The 15,818-nt window shown below is 40.9% G+C and overlaps 1 protein-coding gene and 1 pseudogene across 8 annotated transcripts in view; both read right to left on the reverse strand.

Annotated features, from left to right (window-relative positions):
* The window catches only part of TULP3 (TUB like protein 3), a 68,359-nt gene that overhangs the window by 10,798 nt on the left and 41,743 nt on the right, over positions 1-15,818 (reverse strand). For 5 of the 8 annotated variants that reach the window (XM_072766237.1, XM_072766238.1, XM_025995405.2 and 2 more), the window contains 4 exons: positions 10,380-10,539; positions 9,555-9,731; positions 841-968; positions 266-463 (listed from right to left, as the gene is read on the reverse strand). In XM_072766237.1, the coding sequence (XP_072622338.1) occupies positions 266-463; positions 841-968; positions 9,555-9,731; positions 10,380-10,539 (663 nt within the window). The remainder of the gene's footprint in view (positions 1-265; positions 464-840; positions 969-9,554; positions 9,732-10,379; positions 10,540-15,818) is intronic. The other 3 variants (XM_025995407.2, XM_072766241.1, XM_072766242.1) reach the window with 1 other exon arrangement.
* On the reverse strand, positions 1,546-3,712 carry LOC140599924 (serine/threonine-protein kinase PLK1 pseudogene; annotated as a pseudogene).

Raw genomic sequence — 15,818 nt, forward strand, 5'->3', positions numbered from 1 at the left:
ATCTATTCCCACAATATTCTTCCCCTCTATCTCAAGATCTGTCTTAAGAATCAATTCTCGGGACACCTGGGTGGCTCAGCAGTTGAGTGTCTGCTCACGGTGTGATCCTGGAATTCTGGGATCAAGTCCCACATCGGGCTCCTTGCATGGAGCCTGCTTCTTCCTCTGCCTGTGTGTGTCTCTGCCTCTCTCTTTGTGTCTCTCACGAGTAAATAAATAAAATCTCTAAAAAAAAAAAAAAAAAAAAAAGAACCAATTCTCATACCTTCCGATTTTCATCCTTTTCCAAGTGCATATAGTAAGTGGGGAAGAGACCCCTGTCCATTCCTTTTTTATCCCTGGTTATCCGACACTTTACTGTAATACCCCGAGGGGCAGGACTATATGCAAAGTCCTCTAAATTCTCCACTTCTCCCAGCTGGTTATCAGTTTGTTGGGATGCAGAACCAGAAGCCCCTGTATCCTGAAAGAACAGTCATACATGAGCAATAGGAGGTTGGATCAGAAAACGTACTCTCCTCAAGAAACAATTAATGGACAAAATAATTTAGTGATTTACTCCTAGTCTCTAGTCTCCTGACAAAACAAGGGGAACTCTGAGAAGTTAAATAAGTATATGAATATTGGAAATAATGAAGGAGCTAAGTACAAAACTGGGATATAACTCCACTAATAGCTGGCTTGAGATGCAGGAAATTAGGGAGGTCATGAACCTCAAGACTAAATTTGACCTTAAATCTTTTGAAGGAACCTTCATTCAGTAATCATGTTTAAATACTAGACATACATTTGGGAAATAGTTAAATTAGTTCCAAAGGAAGAAGTTTCAGAACTACATACTGTGGTTGATTTCTGGCTAGAAGCAGAATTGGGTCTCTCTGCCACTGAATATGGTGAATGACATAATTTTTTTCCTTCTTCCTCCCCATCGGTCTCCTCTTCATCAAAGTTCAAACTACCTGAGATACCTGGCAGAAAGGAAGAACTGTCAAAAACTGCCAACATTGGTTTAAAAAATAAATCATCGATCCAAATATAATTTTAATTTTCTTGCTTAACACATTCCATCTATTCTGACTTAAAACATAGCTACTTCATCCAAATTTTGACAATTCTTTCTTCATATTCTCACTCAGATCTATCCCTTGTTTTCCCTTTCCCTTTAATTAATTCTTAATTAAAGAATTAATATCCAGAAAAGAAAAAGCACTTCGGCAACACGCATTCAACAACAACAAGACAAACAACCCAATTCAGAAGTGGGTAAAGGATATGAATAGACATTTCTTCAAAGAAGACATATAAATGGCCAATAAGCACACGAAAAGATGCTCAACAGCACTAGTCATTAGGGAAATGCAAATGCAAATAAAAAAATAGAAAATAAGTACTGGCAAAGATGCAGAGAAATTGGAACTCTTGTGCAATGTAAAATAGGGCAATCACTGTGGAAAACAGTATGGTGGTTCCCAAAATATTTATTTATTTTTTTTTTTGAAGATTCACATGTGTTTAATGTATATAAAGGCAAGGAAAAGACAGTCCCAGATTCAAAAGCGATATTCTGTACAATTCATATGGTGGGGTAGAGGGGGACAGGGCCACAGAACCCACACCCGAACATGTACAAAAATAACTTACATGGTGACCCCCATCAGCAAAGGTGATGTAGCTCTTCCCAGCCCCCAGGGCCGGAGGGTACATTCTAGAAAATGGCACTGTGGAAGCTAACCAGTACAGGCCAAGGTGCTGTGGGGGTGGGAAAGGGTGCCAGTCCAGAGGGGAGGAAGGCCTATGAAGAGGACTTGAGACGATTGGCAGCTGAGCGGGAGCTGAGTAGCTTGTCCACCATGGTGCGGGCGTAGCGGAGCCGGCTGGCCAGCTCCTTGGAGCAGCCGTATTCCTCCAGTAGGCTCAGGCGGTACGTGCGGAAATCCCGCCTCTCATCGATGTAGGTCACAGCTGCCATTAGTGGGCACAGGATGAGTTTGGTATGGTCCTGGAAGAAGTTGATTTGCACAGAGCCATTGCTGAGGTGCAGGATGATGGCGCTGCGGGTACGAAACCAGGTGCGCAGGTATGGGAGCCGGGCGAGCTCATCACCTTCCCGGGGCGTGATATTGGCACCTGCCTTTAGCAAGTGTTCACTCATGTAGTTCCGGAAATACTTCAGGAGGGTGATCTTCTTCATCAGGGAGTTGGGATGGGAACTCACGGTGAGGTAGGACTCTGTGCCATCACGCTCTATGTACTGCAGGCTGTCACCATCATTGTAGAGGATCAGGCGTGTCGAGTCGTTGAAGAGCACCCCCACACTGTTGTCGCACAGCTGGTACCCGAGGCCGTACTTGTCTGAATAGTCCACCCACTTGCTGACCCAGAAGATGGGGATGCAGGCGGGATCCTCAGCCTCCTCTTGCCTCACCAGCCCCCGCTCTGAGGGTTTGGATGCATTGACGCTGTGTAGCTGCTGCAGCATATCCCTCAAGTGGCAGTCAACTGCCTCATTGGTCTCCCGGACTGCTGGCTCCTCTTTCTCCCGAGGCCGCTCAGACATTGGGTTCTCTGTGCCTTTATTGAGGACTGTAAGAGGCTTCCGGTTGCTAGGGTCCAGACTGCTAGGAGCGATGGAAAACCGGGGTGCAATGGTGAGACAGGTGATGGGGAGCCGGGCAGGGATGTAGCCGGAAGTGAAAAACTCATCATTGAGCAGCTCGTGAATGGTGGGGCGGGCAGCAGGGTCTGTCTGGAGCATCTTCTGGATGAGGGAGGCGGCCACAGGATTGATGTGCTTGGGGATACTGTAGTCATTCTTTTTGATCCGGAGGTAGGTCTCTTTGAGGCAAGAGGTCTCAAAAGGTGGTTTGCCCACTAACAAGGTATACATGATACACCCAATGGACCACACATCCACCTCGAAACTGTGCCCTTTCTTGCTCAGCACCTCAGGAGCTATGTAATTAGGAGTCCCACACAGGGTCTTCTTGCGTTCCCCGTCATATTCCACTTTGGTTGCCAGTCCAAAATCCCCTATTTTCACCTCGAGATCCTCATTCAGGAAAAGGTTACCCAGCTTGAGGTCCCGGTGAATAACCCGGTTTCGGTGCAAGTACTGGCAGCCAAGGACAATCTGTCGAAGGTAGTAGCGCGCTTCGGGCTCAGTCAGTGCTTTCCTCCGCTTGTGGAGTTCCAGGAGAGATCTCCGGCGGCAGAGCTCTAGCACCACGAACACGAAGTCGCTGTCCTCGAAAAAGCCGTGGAAGCCTACGATGTGCTGGTGAGCGAGGCTGCGGTGAATGGAGATCTCCATGGACATCTTCTCCTTCTGGTGCGGCTTGAGCAGCAGCGACTTAGGCACGATCTTGCCAGCGAACACCTCCTTAGTGTCGGCGTCCTAGATCTCGAAGCACTTAGCAAAGCCGCCTTTGCCCAGAAAGCGTCCCCGCAGGTAGCGCCGCCGGCTGCGCGGGTCCACTAGGACCTCCGGGATCTCTTTCGCCAGCGGAGCGGCCACCGGAGCCCCGGGAGCTGCAGCTCCGGGGGCCCCGGCTTTCCCTGGGTCGGCTGGTGCCCGCGCCAGCTTCCCTGCAGTTGCCGCCGCACTCATGTTCCCGGATCTGCTCCGTTCCCAAAATATTTAAAGATAGAATTACCACATGTGGTAATTCTATTTCTGGGTATGTAACAAGAGAATTAAAAGCACAGACTCAAACAGATACTTATATACCAATGTTCACAGCAACATTATTCACAATATCCAGAAGGTGGAAACAACCCATGTATCTATCAACTGATGAACAGATAACACATGGTAGCCTGTGTCAGAATTCCATTCCTTTTTATTTATTTTTCTTTTTTTTTTTCCATTCCTTTTTAATATACAGTTCTGGAAATGGATCGTGGCAATAGTTGCATAACAATGTGAATGTACTTAATGTCACTGAACTGTACACTTAAAAAATGACAAGTTTTATGTTATGTATATTTTACCACAATTTTAAAAATTCAATGATCTATTGTTCTCTACATCAGTTACTTTTTTGTTTTCCAGCATTTTGTTCATCTCTAGTCTAACTAATTAGAGTTGGGAATGTTTGAAATGCTATTCCCTTGGATTTATGAAGTACTTTTTATTAAAAAAAAAAATTTAAAAACTATTTGATTGGGCACCTGGGTGGCTCAGTGCTTGAGCATCTGCCTTTGGCTCAGGTCATGATCCTGGCGGGATCAAGTCCCACATCAGGCTCCCCACGGGGGGAAAAACCCTATTTCATTAAAAACTATTTTCTCATTTTATCCTCACATTTTTAAAAAAGATTTTATTTACTTATTCATGAGAGACACACAGAGAGAGGCAGAGACAAAGGCAGAGAGAGAAGCAGGCTCCATGCAAGGAGCCCGATGTGGGACTCGGGCTATCTTATTTATCCATTCATCAATCAATGAACACTTGGGCTGCTTCCATATCTTGGCTTTCATAAATAATGCTGTTTTAAACATCGGGGTGCATGCATCCCTTTGAACTAGTGTTTCTATATTCTTTGGGTAAATAGTAGTGTGATTGCTGTATCATAGGGTAGTTCTTGTTTTAACTTTTTGAGGAACCTCTACACTGTTTGCCCTTTCTTATTGATATGATGTATTATGTGGATTGATTTGCAAATATTGAACTGCCCTTGCAACCCACTTGAGCACGGTGAATTATTTTTTTAATGTATTGTTGGATGATTCAATTTGCAAGTATTTTGTTGGGGATCTTTGCATCTATGTTCATCATCAGAGATATTGGCCTATAGTTCTCTTTTTTTGTGGTATCTTTATCTGGTTTTGGTATCAGGGTAATGCTGTCTCACAGAATGAAACTGGAAGTTTTCCTTCCTCTTCTATTTTTTGGGATAGTTTGAGAAAAATAGGTATTAATTCTTTAAATGTTTGGTAGAAGTCACCTGTAAAGCTATCTGGTCCTGGACTTTTGTTTGTTGGGAGTTTTTGATTACTGATTCTGATAACTGATTTTTGGGGTTACTTATTTTCTGGTAATTGGTCTGCTCAAATTTTCTATTTCTTCCTGTTTCCATTTTAGTAGGTTATATTTCCTGGGAATTTATCCATTTCTTCCAGGTTGTCCAATTTGGTTGGCATATAATCTTTCATAATATCCTCTTATAACTGTATTTCTGTGCTGTTGGTTATTTCTCCTCTCTCATTTGTAATTTTATTTGAACCACTTTTCTTTTTTTCTTGATAAGTCTGGCTAAAGATTTATCAACTTTATTGATTTTTTTCAAAGTATCAGCTCCTAGTTTCATAGATCTGTTCTACTTTTTTTTTTTTCCTCCTTTAATCTTTATTATTTCCTTCCTTCTGCTGGTTTTAGGGATTTTTGTTGTTTTTCTAGCTCCTTTAGGTATAAGGTTAGGTAACGTATTTGAGGTTTTTCTTGCTTCTTAAAGCAGGCCTGCATTGCCAGAAACTTCCCACTTAGATTTGTTTTAGCTGCATCCCAAAGGCTTTTGAACCACTGTGTTTTCATTTTCATTTGTTTCCATGTACTTTTTAATTTCTTCTTTCATTTCCTGGTTGACCCCTCCATTGTTTAGTACCATGTTATTTAACTTTCAGGTATTTGTGGTCTTTCCAGAGATTTTCTTTTTCTTGTAGTTGACTTGTAGTTTTATAGTGCTATAGTCAGAAAAGATGCAAGGTAGGACTTCGATCCTTTTGAATTTGTTAAGGCTTGTTTTGTGGTGTAATATGTGATGTATTCTGGAAAATGTTCCATGTGCATTTGAAAAGAATGTGCGTTCTGCTGTTTTAGGATGGGATGTTCTGAATATATCTGTGAAATCCATCTGGTCCACTTTGTCATTCAAAGCCACTTTCCTTCTTGATTTTGTGTTTGGATGATCTCTCTATCGATGTAAGGAGTGTTAAAGTCCCCTATTATTATTGTATTATTTTCAATTAGTTCTTTTATGTTTGTTATTAACTGTTTTTTTTTTTAAGATTTTATTTTATTTATTCATGAGAGGCACAGAGAGAGAGGCAGAGACATAGGCAGAGGGAGAAGCAGGCTCCCTTTGGGGAGCCTGATGTGGGACTTGATACCAGGACTCCAGATCACTACCTGAGTCGAAGGCAGATGCTCAATCACTGAGCCACCCAGGTGCCCCTGTTTTAACTGTTTTGTGTATTTGGGTGCTAAAATGTTGGGTGCATTAATATTTACAGTCATTATATCTTCTTGTTGGATTGTCTCCTTTATGATTATATAGTGTCCTTCTTTGTCTCTTGTTACAGTCTTTGTTTTAAAGTCTAATTTGTCTGATATAAGTGTTGCTACTCTGGCTTTTTTTTTTTTTACATCCACTTGCATGATAAATTTTCTCCATTCCCTCACTTTCAATCTGTAGGTGTCTTCTGGTCTAAAATGAGTCTGTTGTTGGGATCCCTGGGTGGCGCAGCGGTTTGGCACCTGCCTTTGGCCCAGGGTGCGATCCTGGAGACCCAGGATCAAATCCCACGTCGGGCTCCTGGTGCATGGAGCCTGCTTCTCCCTCTGCCTGTGTCTCTGCCTCTCTCTCTCTCTCTGTGTGACTATCATAAATAAATAAAAATTTATTAAAAAAATAAAAAATAAAAAAATGAGTCTGTTGTAAGCATATGGGTGGGTCTCATGTTGTTTCTTTTTTTTTTTTCATGTTGTTTCTTTATGCATTCCGTCACCCTAGGTCTTTGGTTTGGATTGTAAATTTTGTAAAATTGTAAATTTTGTCCATTTACATTCAGACTAATTATTGATAGATATGTATTTATGCTATTTTATTACTTGTTTGGTGGTTGTTTCTGAAGATTTTTCTCTGATTCTTTCTTGTCTTTGTTTCATGGTTTGTTGGTTTTCTTTAGTGATATATTCGGATTTCTTTCTCTTTATTCTTTGCATATTTATTAGTGGTTTTTGACTTGTGGTTCCCATTAGGTTTGCATATAACATCTGCATATAGTGATCTGTATTAAGTTTATGGTCATTTAAGTTTGAAACCATTCTTTATTCCTCTCCTCCCTACATTTAGGTATATGGTATCATATTTTATATCCTTTCATTTTGTGAGTTCCTTGATTTATTTTTTACAGAAATATTCATTTTTACTGCTTTTGTGTTTCCTATCTTCACACTGTCATTTTTGGTCTTTCCTTTCCATTCAAGACCCTCCTTTAATGTTTCTTGCAAGTCTGGTTTAATGGTCACAACTCCTTTAGTTTTTGTTTGTCTGGAAACCCTTTATCTCTCCTTCTATTCTGAAAGACAGTCTTGCTAAACAGAGTATTCTTGGCTACAGGTTTTTCCCATTCAGCATTTTGAATATATCATGCCACTCCTTTCAGGCTTAGAAAGTTTCTGCTGAAAAATCTGCTAAACATTCTTATGGGGTTTCCTTTGTATTGTCTTCTTTTGATTTGCTGCTTTATTTGTTTATTTATTTGTTTGTTTGTTTATTTGAGTGTATAGGGGGAGGGGCAGAGGGAGAGAGAGTCTCAAGAGGACTCTCTGCACTGAGTGTAGAGCTTGACATGGGGCTTGATCTCATGACTCCAAGATCATGACCTGAGCCAAAATCAAGAGCTGGCCACTCAACTGACTGCACAACCCAGGTGCCCCTGCCTTGCTGCTTTTAATATTTCTTCTTAAACACTATATTTTGACATTTTAATTACAATATGTCTCAGTGTGGATCTGTTCTGTACCTCCTCAATACAGATATTTGTTTCTTTTCTCAGATTAGGGAACTTTTCAGCAATTATTTCCTCAAATAAATTCTCTTGCCCCTTTTCTCTCTCTCTTTTTGTGACTCCTATAATACAAATGTTATTGTGTTTGATGGAGTCACTGAGTTGCCAAAGTCTATTCTAGTGTTCCAAAATTCTTTTTCTCTCTTTTGTTCAGCTTGATTATTTTCCATTACTCTGTCTCTGAGGTCGTTAATTTGTTCCTCTGCTTCTTCTAGCGTGCTGTTCATTCCATCAAGCACGTTTCTCATTTTGTCTATTGAGCCCTTTTTCTCTGCTGTTATTCCTTATCTCTGTATTAATGGTCTCACTGATGTCCTCTACTCTTTTCTCAACCCGTGAATATCCTCATGATAATTTTTTTAAATCCTCCATCAGGTATGTTACTTATACCTGTTTCACTTAGATCTCTGGCTATGGCCTTGTCCTGTTCTTTCATTTGGGACAAATTCCCCTGTCTTCTCACTTTGTCTCTCAGTGCCTATTTCTCTGTGTTAGAAAAGTCAGCTGTGTCTTCTGTTCTTGAAGGTAATGACTTTATCAAGAAGATATGTTACAGTGCCCTGCAGTATAGTGTCCCGTTTCTCAAGGCCTGGTGTTTCCAGGAATGTGTGCTGCATGTGCTCTGCAGTTGTGTCCTGTCTGCTCTATCCTTCAGGATAATCATCTGCAGAGGTTCTCTTTGCCTGTTATTGGCAGTGTTTAGTCCCTGGCCTGAATGTGGCATGTTTTAATTAGGTCTGCTCTGGTCTGTTTGTGAAATGAGACCTGTTACCACTGCCAATGGAACTGGGGCCTCACACTTCCAGGTCAGGAGACAAAACGTGGACAGGGGTTTGGCCTGGGGGAGGGATTTGGAGAGGGGACTACCCACTTCAGGGACTGAGGCATGCATAACTAGGAAGGGTGAGCAGATCCAAGGGTGGAGTGGGGCTTGGTGTAAGCAAGTTAGGTAGTGAGTGTCAGTGTTGCACTGGTTCTCACAGGTGGCTATGTGCCTACGCTAAGGAGCAGGGGAGAGAAATGGCACCTGCCAGTTTCTTTGTTCCTGGAGGGGTGTCGCCATGAATGCTCTCTCTCTGGGAAATGCTCCAAGATGAGCAACTAACCTTCCCACTGTGTGCCCTGGGCACTCTTCAGATCGTTGTTTCTACGGTGTATGTCCACAGGTCTTTTGCCTGCCTTTTCTCTAGGAACTGCATGGCGCCCTCCAAGCTCTCCTTGAGCAAAGCCCACTGACCTTCAGAACACCAAGCTTTAAGCCCTGATGCTCGCAAGAACTCACAAAATCCAGCCCCTCTCACTTTCCAAGCCAATTGCTATAGGGACTCTAGTACTATATGTGCACTCCCCTGCGTGAGTCTGTCTCTTGCCCTTCTCCACGACTGCACCTCCCTCCCTACCACAGCAGCTCTGATCCACTTTTCTCCCAAACCACGTCTCCATGCTTCCTGCCTTCTTCAATGCAGCCTCTTCTCTACCTTTAGTTGTGGAGTATGTTCTGCCAGTCTTCAGGTCAACAGGGTATTCAGGATGATTTGCTAGTTATGTAGTTGTACTTGTAGGGTGAGGTGAATCCAGGGTCATCTGAGAATGGTCAATTCTCAGATGTCAAAGATGCATAATACTGTCTCACCTCTGTAAAGCCATAAGCCACATTCCAAGCAATTTTGAATCATCTAGATTGTTAACTGACAATGAAAGAAAGGAAAAGATTATACATGGCTAAGATGATTAACTGCCTTACAATCATTACCAATCCTCACCATGTTTTTGGAGAATCTCCTGGAGATCTGGCTTGGACACAGTATCCAAAGCGCCTTCTCCATCAACACTTCCTTCGGTATCCTCTTCCAGAGCAGAAGAGTCTACTGAGACAACATGAAGTTTGGTTTCCAAATATTGAGCATCTGGCTTCAAGAAGGCAGCTGGACCATCAATGCCTAGGGTCCAAAAGAAAGGAAAAAAGAGGAAAGTATTATCTGTTATTTGGCTGGGTGGTTCTGGTGTATATGATTAGAATTAAGAACCAAAAAGCATTTCACTTCTTCCTTAATATCCACATGGACATTTGTCAATAGAGGAACTCAGGACTGGTGTTCATTTTATTAACATGTTCTGACTGTTACCAAATAAAATGTACTTGATGTTATACTTTAGAAACCAAAGAATGAGATCATGAAAACAAAGTAGGCCCCTCAAAGTTCAGATCCTGTCCAAGTCAACAGCTCACCACTTCATGTGGCCCAATGAGTCCTATCTATTGGAAGAATGGGTGCTCTCAACTACTCTTGGCATCGTGGCTTACTCTGTCATGATGCAACAATCAAGACTGTATGTTCCTCAAATAGGCCCTTCTGGACTAATTCATTTGGCAATGAAAACAACAGTTTTAGGATGGACACATACTGCAAGGTACCCTTCACTAATCAAACTATTGCTTTTATTTTAACTCAAAGACCCAAAGATTTACGAAGGTACCTAGTAATGATGCTAATATTGTCCCTCTGGTCCATCTGAGAATCTTCCTGCCTTCTGCTAGGTTTTTGAAAACTGTACCTAGTGGGAAGGGATGCTGCCTAAACACACACCATGTAGGATGACCTCATTCTGTGGGGTATGAGGTTCCACCAAAGGAGTTTGCTCCTCGCTACCTCTTGGCTTTGATCGACGTAGCCTGGCTTCTGGATTTGGTTGTACCATGAGCGGCTCAAGGCGCTTTTTCCTCTGCTTCTTCTCCAGCAGGGCTCTCTAGGGAAAAAAATGTGATGTTATAGCCAGGAGAGTTATGACAAGACCTAGCTGCTTCACACATTTACATATTTTCACTAATCCTCACAAACCTCTTATAAACTAATTTATCATGCTTGAGACATGGGAAAATTGAGGCAAGAGAGGGACAAGGATTCACTCATTTTGTTTAATAAATATTTACCAAAAACCTTAAAAAATCTATTTAAAATGATACAAATGCATTTCTAGCCAAGCTGAGTCCATGATCCAAGTTATTTAAAATATTTACAGTATCATATTATTATTCGAGGATGGTCACAAGTTTATATAAAAACGTATGCATAGGAGAAAAGATGAAGAAATACAGTAATGGTGATTACTTCGGGTGGTAGGATATGGATTTTTCCCCCCTTTTTTTAGTTTTCTATATTTTCCCTAAATTTTCTTACTTTTATAATGGATAGAAAAATAAAACTTATTATCCTCTAAACCTCAAATTATTTTCCATTTTAATCGGCTACAGAGTAGTAAGTTTTGCTTTCTTGCTCATTTTTACATAATGAGAAATCAAACAAATCTGGGCCAAGGATAAAAAGGGAAATAAATTACATTCCAAATAGAAGGCAATTATTCAGTGGCTAAAAGTGACACAGAGAATATGGTAACAAGGAAAGTCAGGGAAAAAGCATGAGGACTATGAGAAAAAAGTCCAACAACATGAAAAGGAAAGTACTAGTATATATATTATTTTTAAGCTTTGACAATTAAGAGCTTATAATACCTGGAAATTATTATGGATCTGGAATATTTCAGAATAGGAGAGTGCCAAGCTCCAACCTAAAAAATTAAGCCATGATTTTATTTATTTATTTTTAAATATTTCTTTTTTTTTTTTTTAAGGTTTTATTTATTTATTCATGAGAGACACAGAGAGAGAGGCAGAGACACAGGCAGAAGAAGAAGCAGGCTCCATGCAGGGAGCCCAATGTGGGACTCAATCCCGGGTCTCCAGGATCACACCCTGGGCCGAAGGCAGGCACCAAACCACTGAGCCACCCAGAGATCTCAAGCCATGATTTTAAAGCAAAGATATTATAACTTATTTTATTGTTTCTTAGGCAAAAATCTATCTATTTACTTTTTTTCATTCAACTGCTTTTAAAAAGTGCTATTAGAAAGATGAGTTACTCAAGGGGTGAGACTATCCATAAGAAAGGAAGTATGATTTTTCCTCAACTGGGCTGATGAAAGCTTGTGAATAAATTCAGAGGACACAGAAGAAACAGAACTATTCTTTACCCAACCTTGTGAATAAGAAAAAAGACTAGGGAGATAAGGTAATGTGCCCAAATGGACTAACCTGTCAAGAAAGAATAAAGGTCAGAGGAAGCTAGGAAGAATAACTGACATTTCTGAGATTTTGAAACTCATGAATTAATATGAATAGGCAGATCTTAATGTAATAGGAACACTAAATATGTAGCGGCCATAATGAACTTCTCCCTGCAGAACTTGCTGATATGGTTCTTCCAGCAACTGAGAAGTCTCACATAGGGGATATGCTGAAGAGATGGGAAATATGAAACATAGAGGCATAAGAAACTGCCAAATCTGCTCTATGTGGCCAGTTATCTAGCCTCATATAGTCTCATACCCAGCAATAACCAAGGAAGCACAACCACAGGCCATAGCTAATCCATTTTGTTAACATTTGTAAAGAAAAAATGTTCTATGGAAAAGGGGACAACTGGGGTGCCAGGGTGACAGTTGGTTAAGCACCCGATTCTTGATTTCAGCTTAAGTCATGATCTCAGAGTTGTGAGATGGAGCCCCATGTCAGGCTCCATGCGGAGCCAGCTTAAGATTCTCTCCCTCCCTCTCCCTCTCCCTCTGCCCTTCCCTCACTCTCTCTCCCCCCTTCCCTCTCTCTCTCTCTAAGAAAAAAAAAAAAAAAAAGGAGGAAGGAAGGAAGGAAGGAAGGAAGGAAGGAAGGAAGGAAGGAAAGAAAGAAAGAAAGAAAGAAAGAAAGAAAGAAAGAAAAGAAAAGAAAAGGAAAGGAAAGAAAAGAAAAGAAAAGAAAAGAAAAGAAAAGAAAAGAAAAGAAAAGAAAAGAAAAAAGAAAAGAGGTATTCTGTTTGTGGTCCAGAAAGGGGGAGCCAAAGAATAAGAATTTGGCAGAGTTTATCCAACCTGTCCAAAAACAGAGAAACACTAAATCTATTATCTATTTACTGGGAGAGCTTCCTTTCTTTGTGGACAAGAAACTATATAAGGCATCTTCATGGCCTTGATGAAATGGCCCTTGGGACTACTAATTTCATTTCCTCAGATTCCCTGCTTACCCATCAGCCTTCTAATAGTCAATTAACTTCTTAGATACCATATTCCTGGGAATAGGGAATCATGACCAGCAGAGATGAATGTATACTGGAAAATATACTGTAAAGCTGGAGCTCTCATTGTAAATTAATAAATATACTGTATTTAATTAAATTAATTAAAAATTATATTTTTTAAATTAATAAAAAATATACTGTAAAGCTGGAGCTCTCACTGCAAATTAATAAACTGGTGTCCAGTTTTGTAACTGACTATTGTCAATTTCACTAGTGTGGGCTTGTGCCACAAAGGACCTGGTTACAGGGCAAGCCCAGGTGGCTCAGCGGTTTAGCACTGCCTTCAGCCCGGGGCCTGATCCTGGAGACCTGGGATCAAGTCCCACATTGGGCTCCCTGCATGGGGCCCGCTTCTCCCCCTGCCTGTGTCTGTGCCTGTCTCTCTCTCTCTCTCTCTCTCTCTCTATCTCTCTCTGTGTGTGTCTCTCATGAATAAATAAATATTTTTTTAAAAAAAGACCTGGTTACATTTAGGTTCACTGACAAAACCAGGTTTTTAGACCTATAAAGGGCAAACTAGATTCTCAGTCATAGTGATCCTATGAATGTATCTGGTGAAGCCTTTCTCTAGCAACTTCAACACAAGTCAAACTTATTTAGATCAACAACTTGAAGGAAAAAAAGAAACAAACAACTGTAGATTTGAACTTTGAACCCCAGGACTATTGGTACTACATTACAGCACTAAATATATCCCACTCTTGTCCAAGTTTGTAAATAAGAAAAAAAATCATAAAATACCTACATGTGGGCAAATTGCCGTGTTGACAAAAAGCGTCACCTGATTTAGCATTCTAGTCATCCTCACATGGTTTGGATGAGGCGTTAATTGAGCTTCAATGCAACAATGACAATTCATATTTCATTTATATTTTACATTCCCTAAGAAGCAGTCAATGAGGCTTCATAAACCACATTTTTAAAAAAGATTTATTTATTCATGAGAGACACAGAGAGAGAGAAGCAGAGACACAGGCAGAGGGAGAAGCAGGCTCCTTGCAGGGAGCCCAATGTGGGACTTAATCCCGGATTCTGAGATCACATCCTGAGCCAAAGGCAGACTCTTAACCACTGAGCCACCCGGGCATCCCCATAAACCACATTAAAGGACAGGCAGTCAGGAAGAGAGCCACACGTGACTGTCTGATGCCCTCAATGCAATTAAAATATGTTGCTTTCAGGATGTTAAGAGTTGCATAGACCTTTAAATTTCCCAATTCCCTTGGAAATCAAACAATAACTCAAAGACTCCATTTTCTCCAGAATGTGGTGGTACATCCTATTATCAATCCCCGGGAGCAAAATACTGAATGGTAATTCCAAAATAAGTGAGGAAATAAAGGAGATTAGATGGCATTCCAACAAAGGGCTTCATTTTATAAAATAATAAAGCTCAGGAAAGCCTCAAATTAATGAGAGTCTGACATCACTGACAGCCAATTTTCCACAAAAACTCTGTAGAGCTGGTGGGCTAGTTATAGTCTGACACTCCTGGAATAGACTGGACAACCAGCAAGATCAGAATGGTTGCCTGCGTCTAACAGTGGCTAAAAATAACTAGTCTTCCTGGCATACAAAGTGAGATCATAAGAAGACAAGACTAAAATCTTTAAATCACACTTCTTAAAATATTAGTTCAGTACACCAATGACCACCTCTCTTAGAGGTACAAATAGATGGGCAACCTGACCCAAAAAGACCATTGCCCAGCAGGTGGCATAAATGTTCTCCATCTAATGTGCATCTGTGTCTAAGGAACATCACTGGATTTGTCTAGAAATCTTTACAATCTGGAGCCAGCTAAGGTGTCCACATACCATGAAAAAATGAGTACCCTAGTGAAACTAGTAAAAATAAAAGCAAAGTATACCCACTGAGAAAAAGTAGTTTTTCAATAAATGGTGCTGGGACAACTGGTTGTCCACATGCAAAAGAATGAAGTTGGAACCTCATCTCACAGCATATATAAAAATAACTCAAAAAAAGGTCAGCCCGGGTGGCTCAGCAGTTTAGTGCTGCCTTCAGCCCAGGGCCTGATCCTGGAGACCCAGGGTCGATTCCCACTTTGGGCTCCCTGCATGGAGCCTGCTTCTCCCTCTGCCTGTGTCTCTGCCTCTCTCTGTGTCTCTATGAATAAATAAATAAAATCTTAAAAAAAAATAACTCAAAACAAATACAGGAAGTATTCTCTTAGAAGAAAACACAGGAGCAAGTCTTTATAACCTTGGGTAGGCAATGGTTTCTTAGGTATGACACCAAAAATACAAGGGACAAAAGAAAAAATAATAAAACTATGCTGAAAATGATACCATCAAGAAAGTAAAAAGACAACCCACAGTATTGAAGAAAATTAGTCATTAGGGAAATGCAAATCAAGACTACAGTGAGATACCACTTCATACCCACTAAAATGTCTATAATCAAAGACAGACAATAATAAGTGTTGGCAAGGATGTGGAGAAATAAGGCCCCAGTGGCCCCAGTTTATATGGCTAGTGGGTATATGTACAATGGTTTGATGGCATTGGAAAACAGTCTGGCAGCTCCCTAACATGTGAAACAGAGTTACCATATGACTCAGCACCAGCAACTCCATCCCTATTACCCAAGGTAGAGTAGGTATGCCTTGGAATACCTATATGGAGATACAACAGCCAAGAGCAATGAAAGCATGTCTGTATAGAAACTTACACACAAATGTTCAGAGCAGCATTACTGGTAATAGCCAAAGAGTGAAAACAACCCAAATGTCCATCAATTGATGAATGGATAACAAAACATGGTGTAGCCACAACTCAGAATGTTATTTAACAATAAAAAGCCCTGAAGCATTGGCAGAGGTGACAGCATGTATGAACTTCTTCTTAAGTCAGAGAAGCCAGACACAAACCATCACATGTT

This window comes from Vulpes vulpes, chromosome 8, assembly GCF_048418805.1.
Source record: "Vulpes vulpes isolate BD-2025 chromosome 8, VulVul3, whole genome shotgun sequence".
NCBI lineage: Eukaryota > Metazoa > Chordata > Mammalia > Carnivora > Canidae > Vulpes > Vulpes vulpes.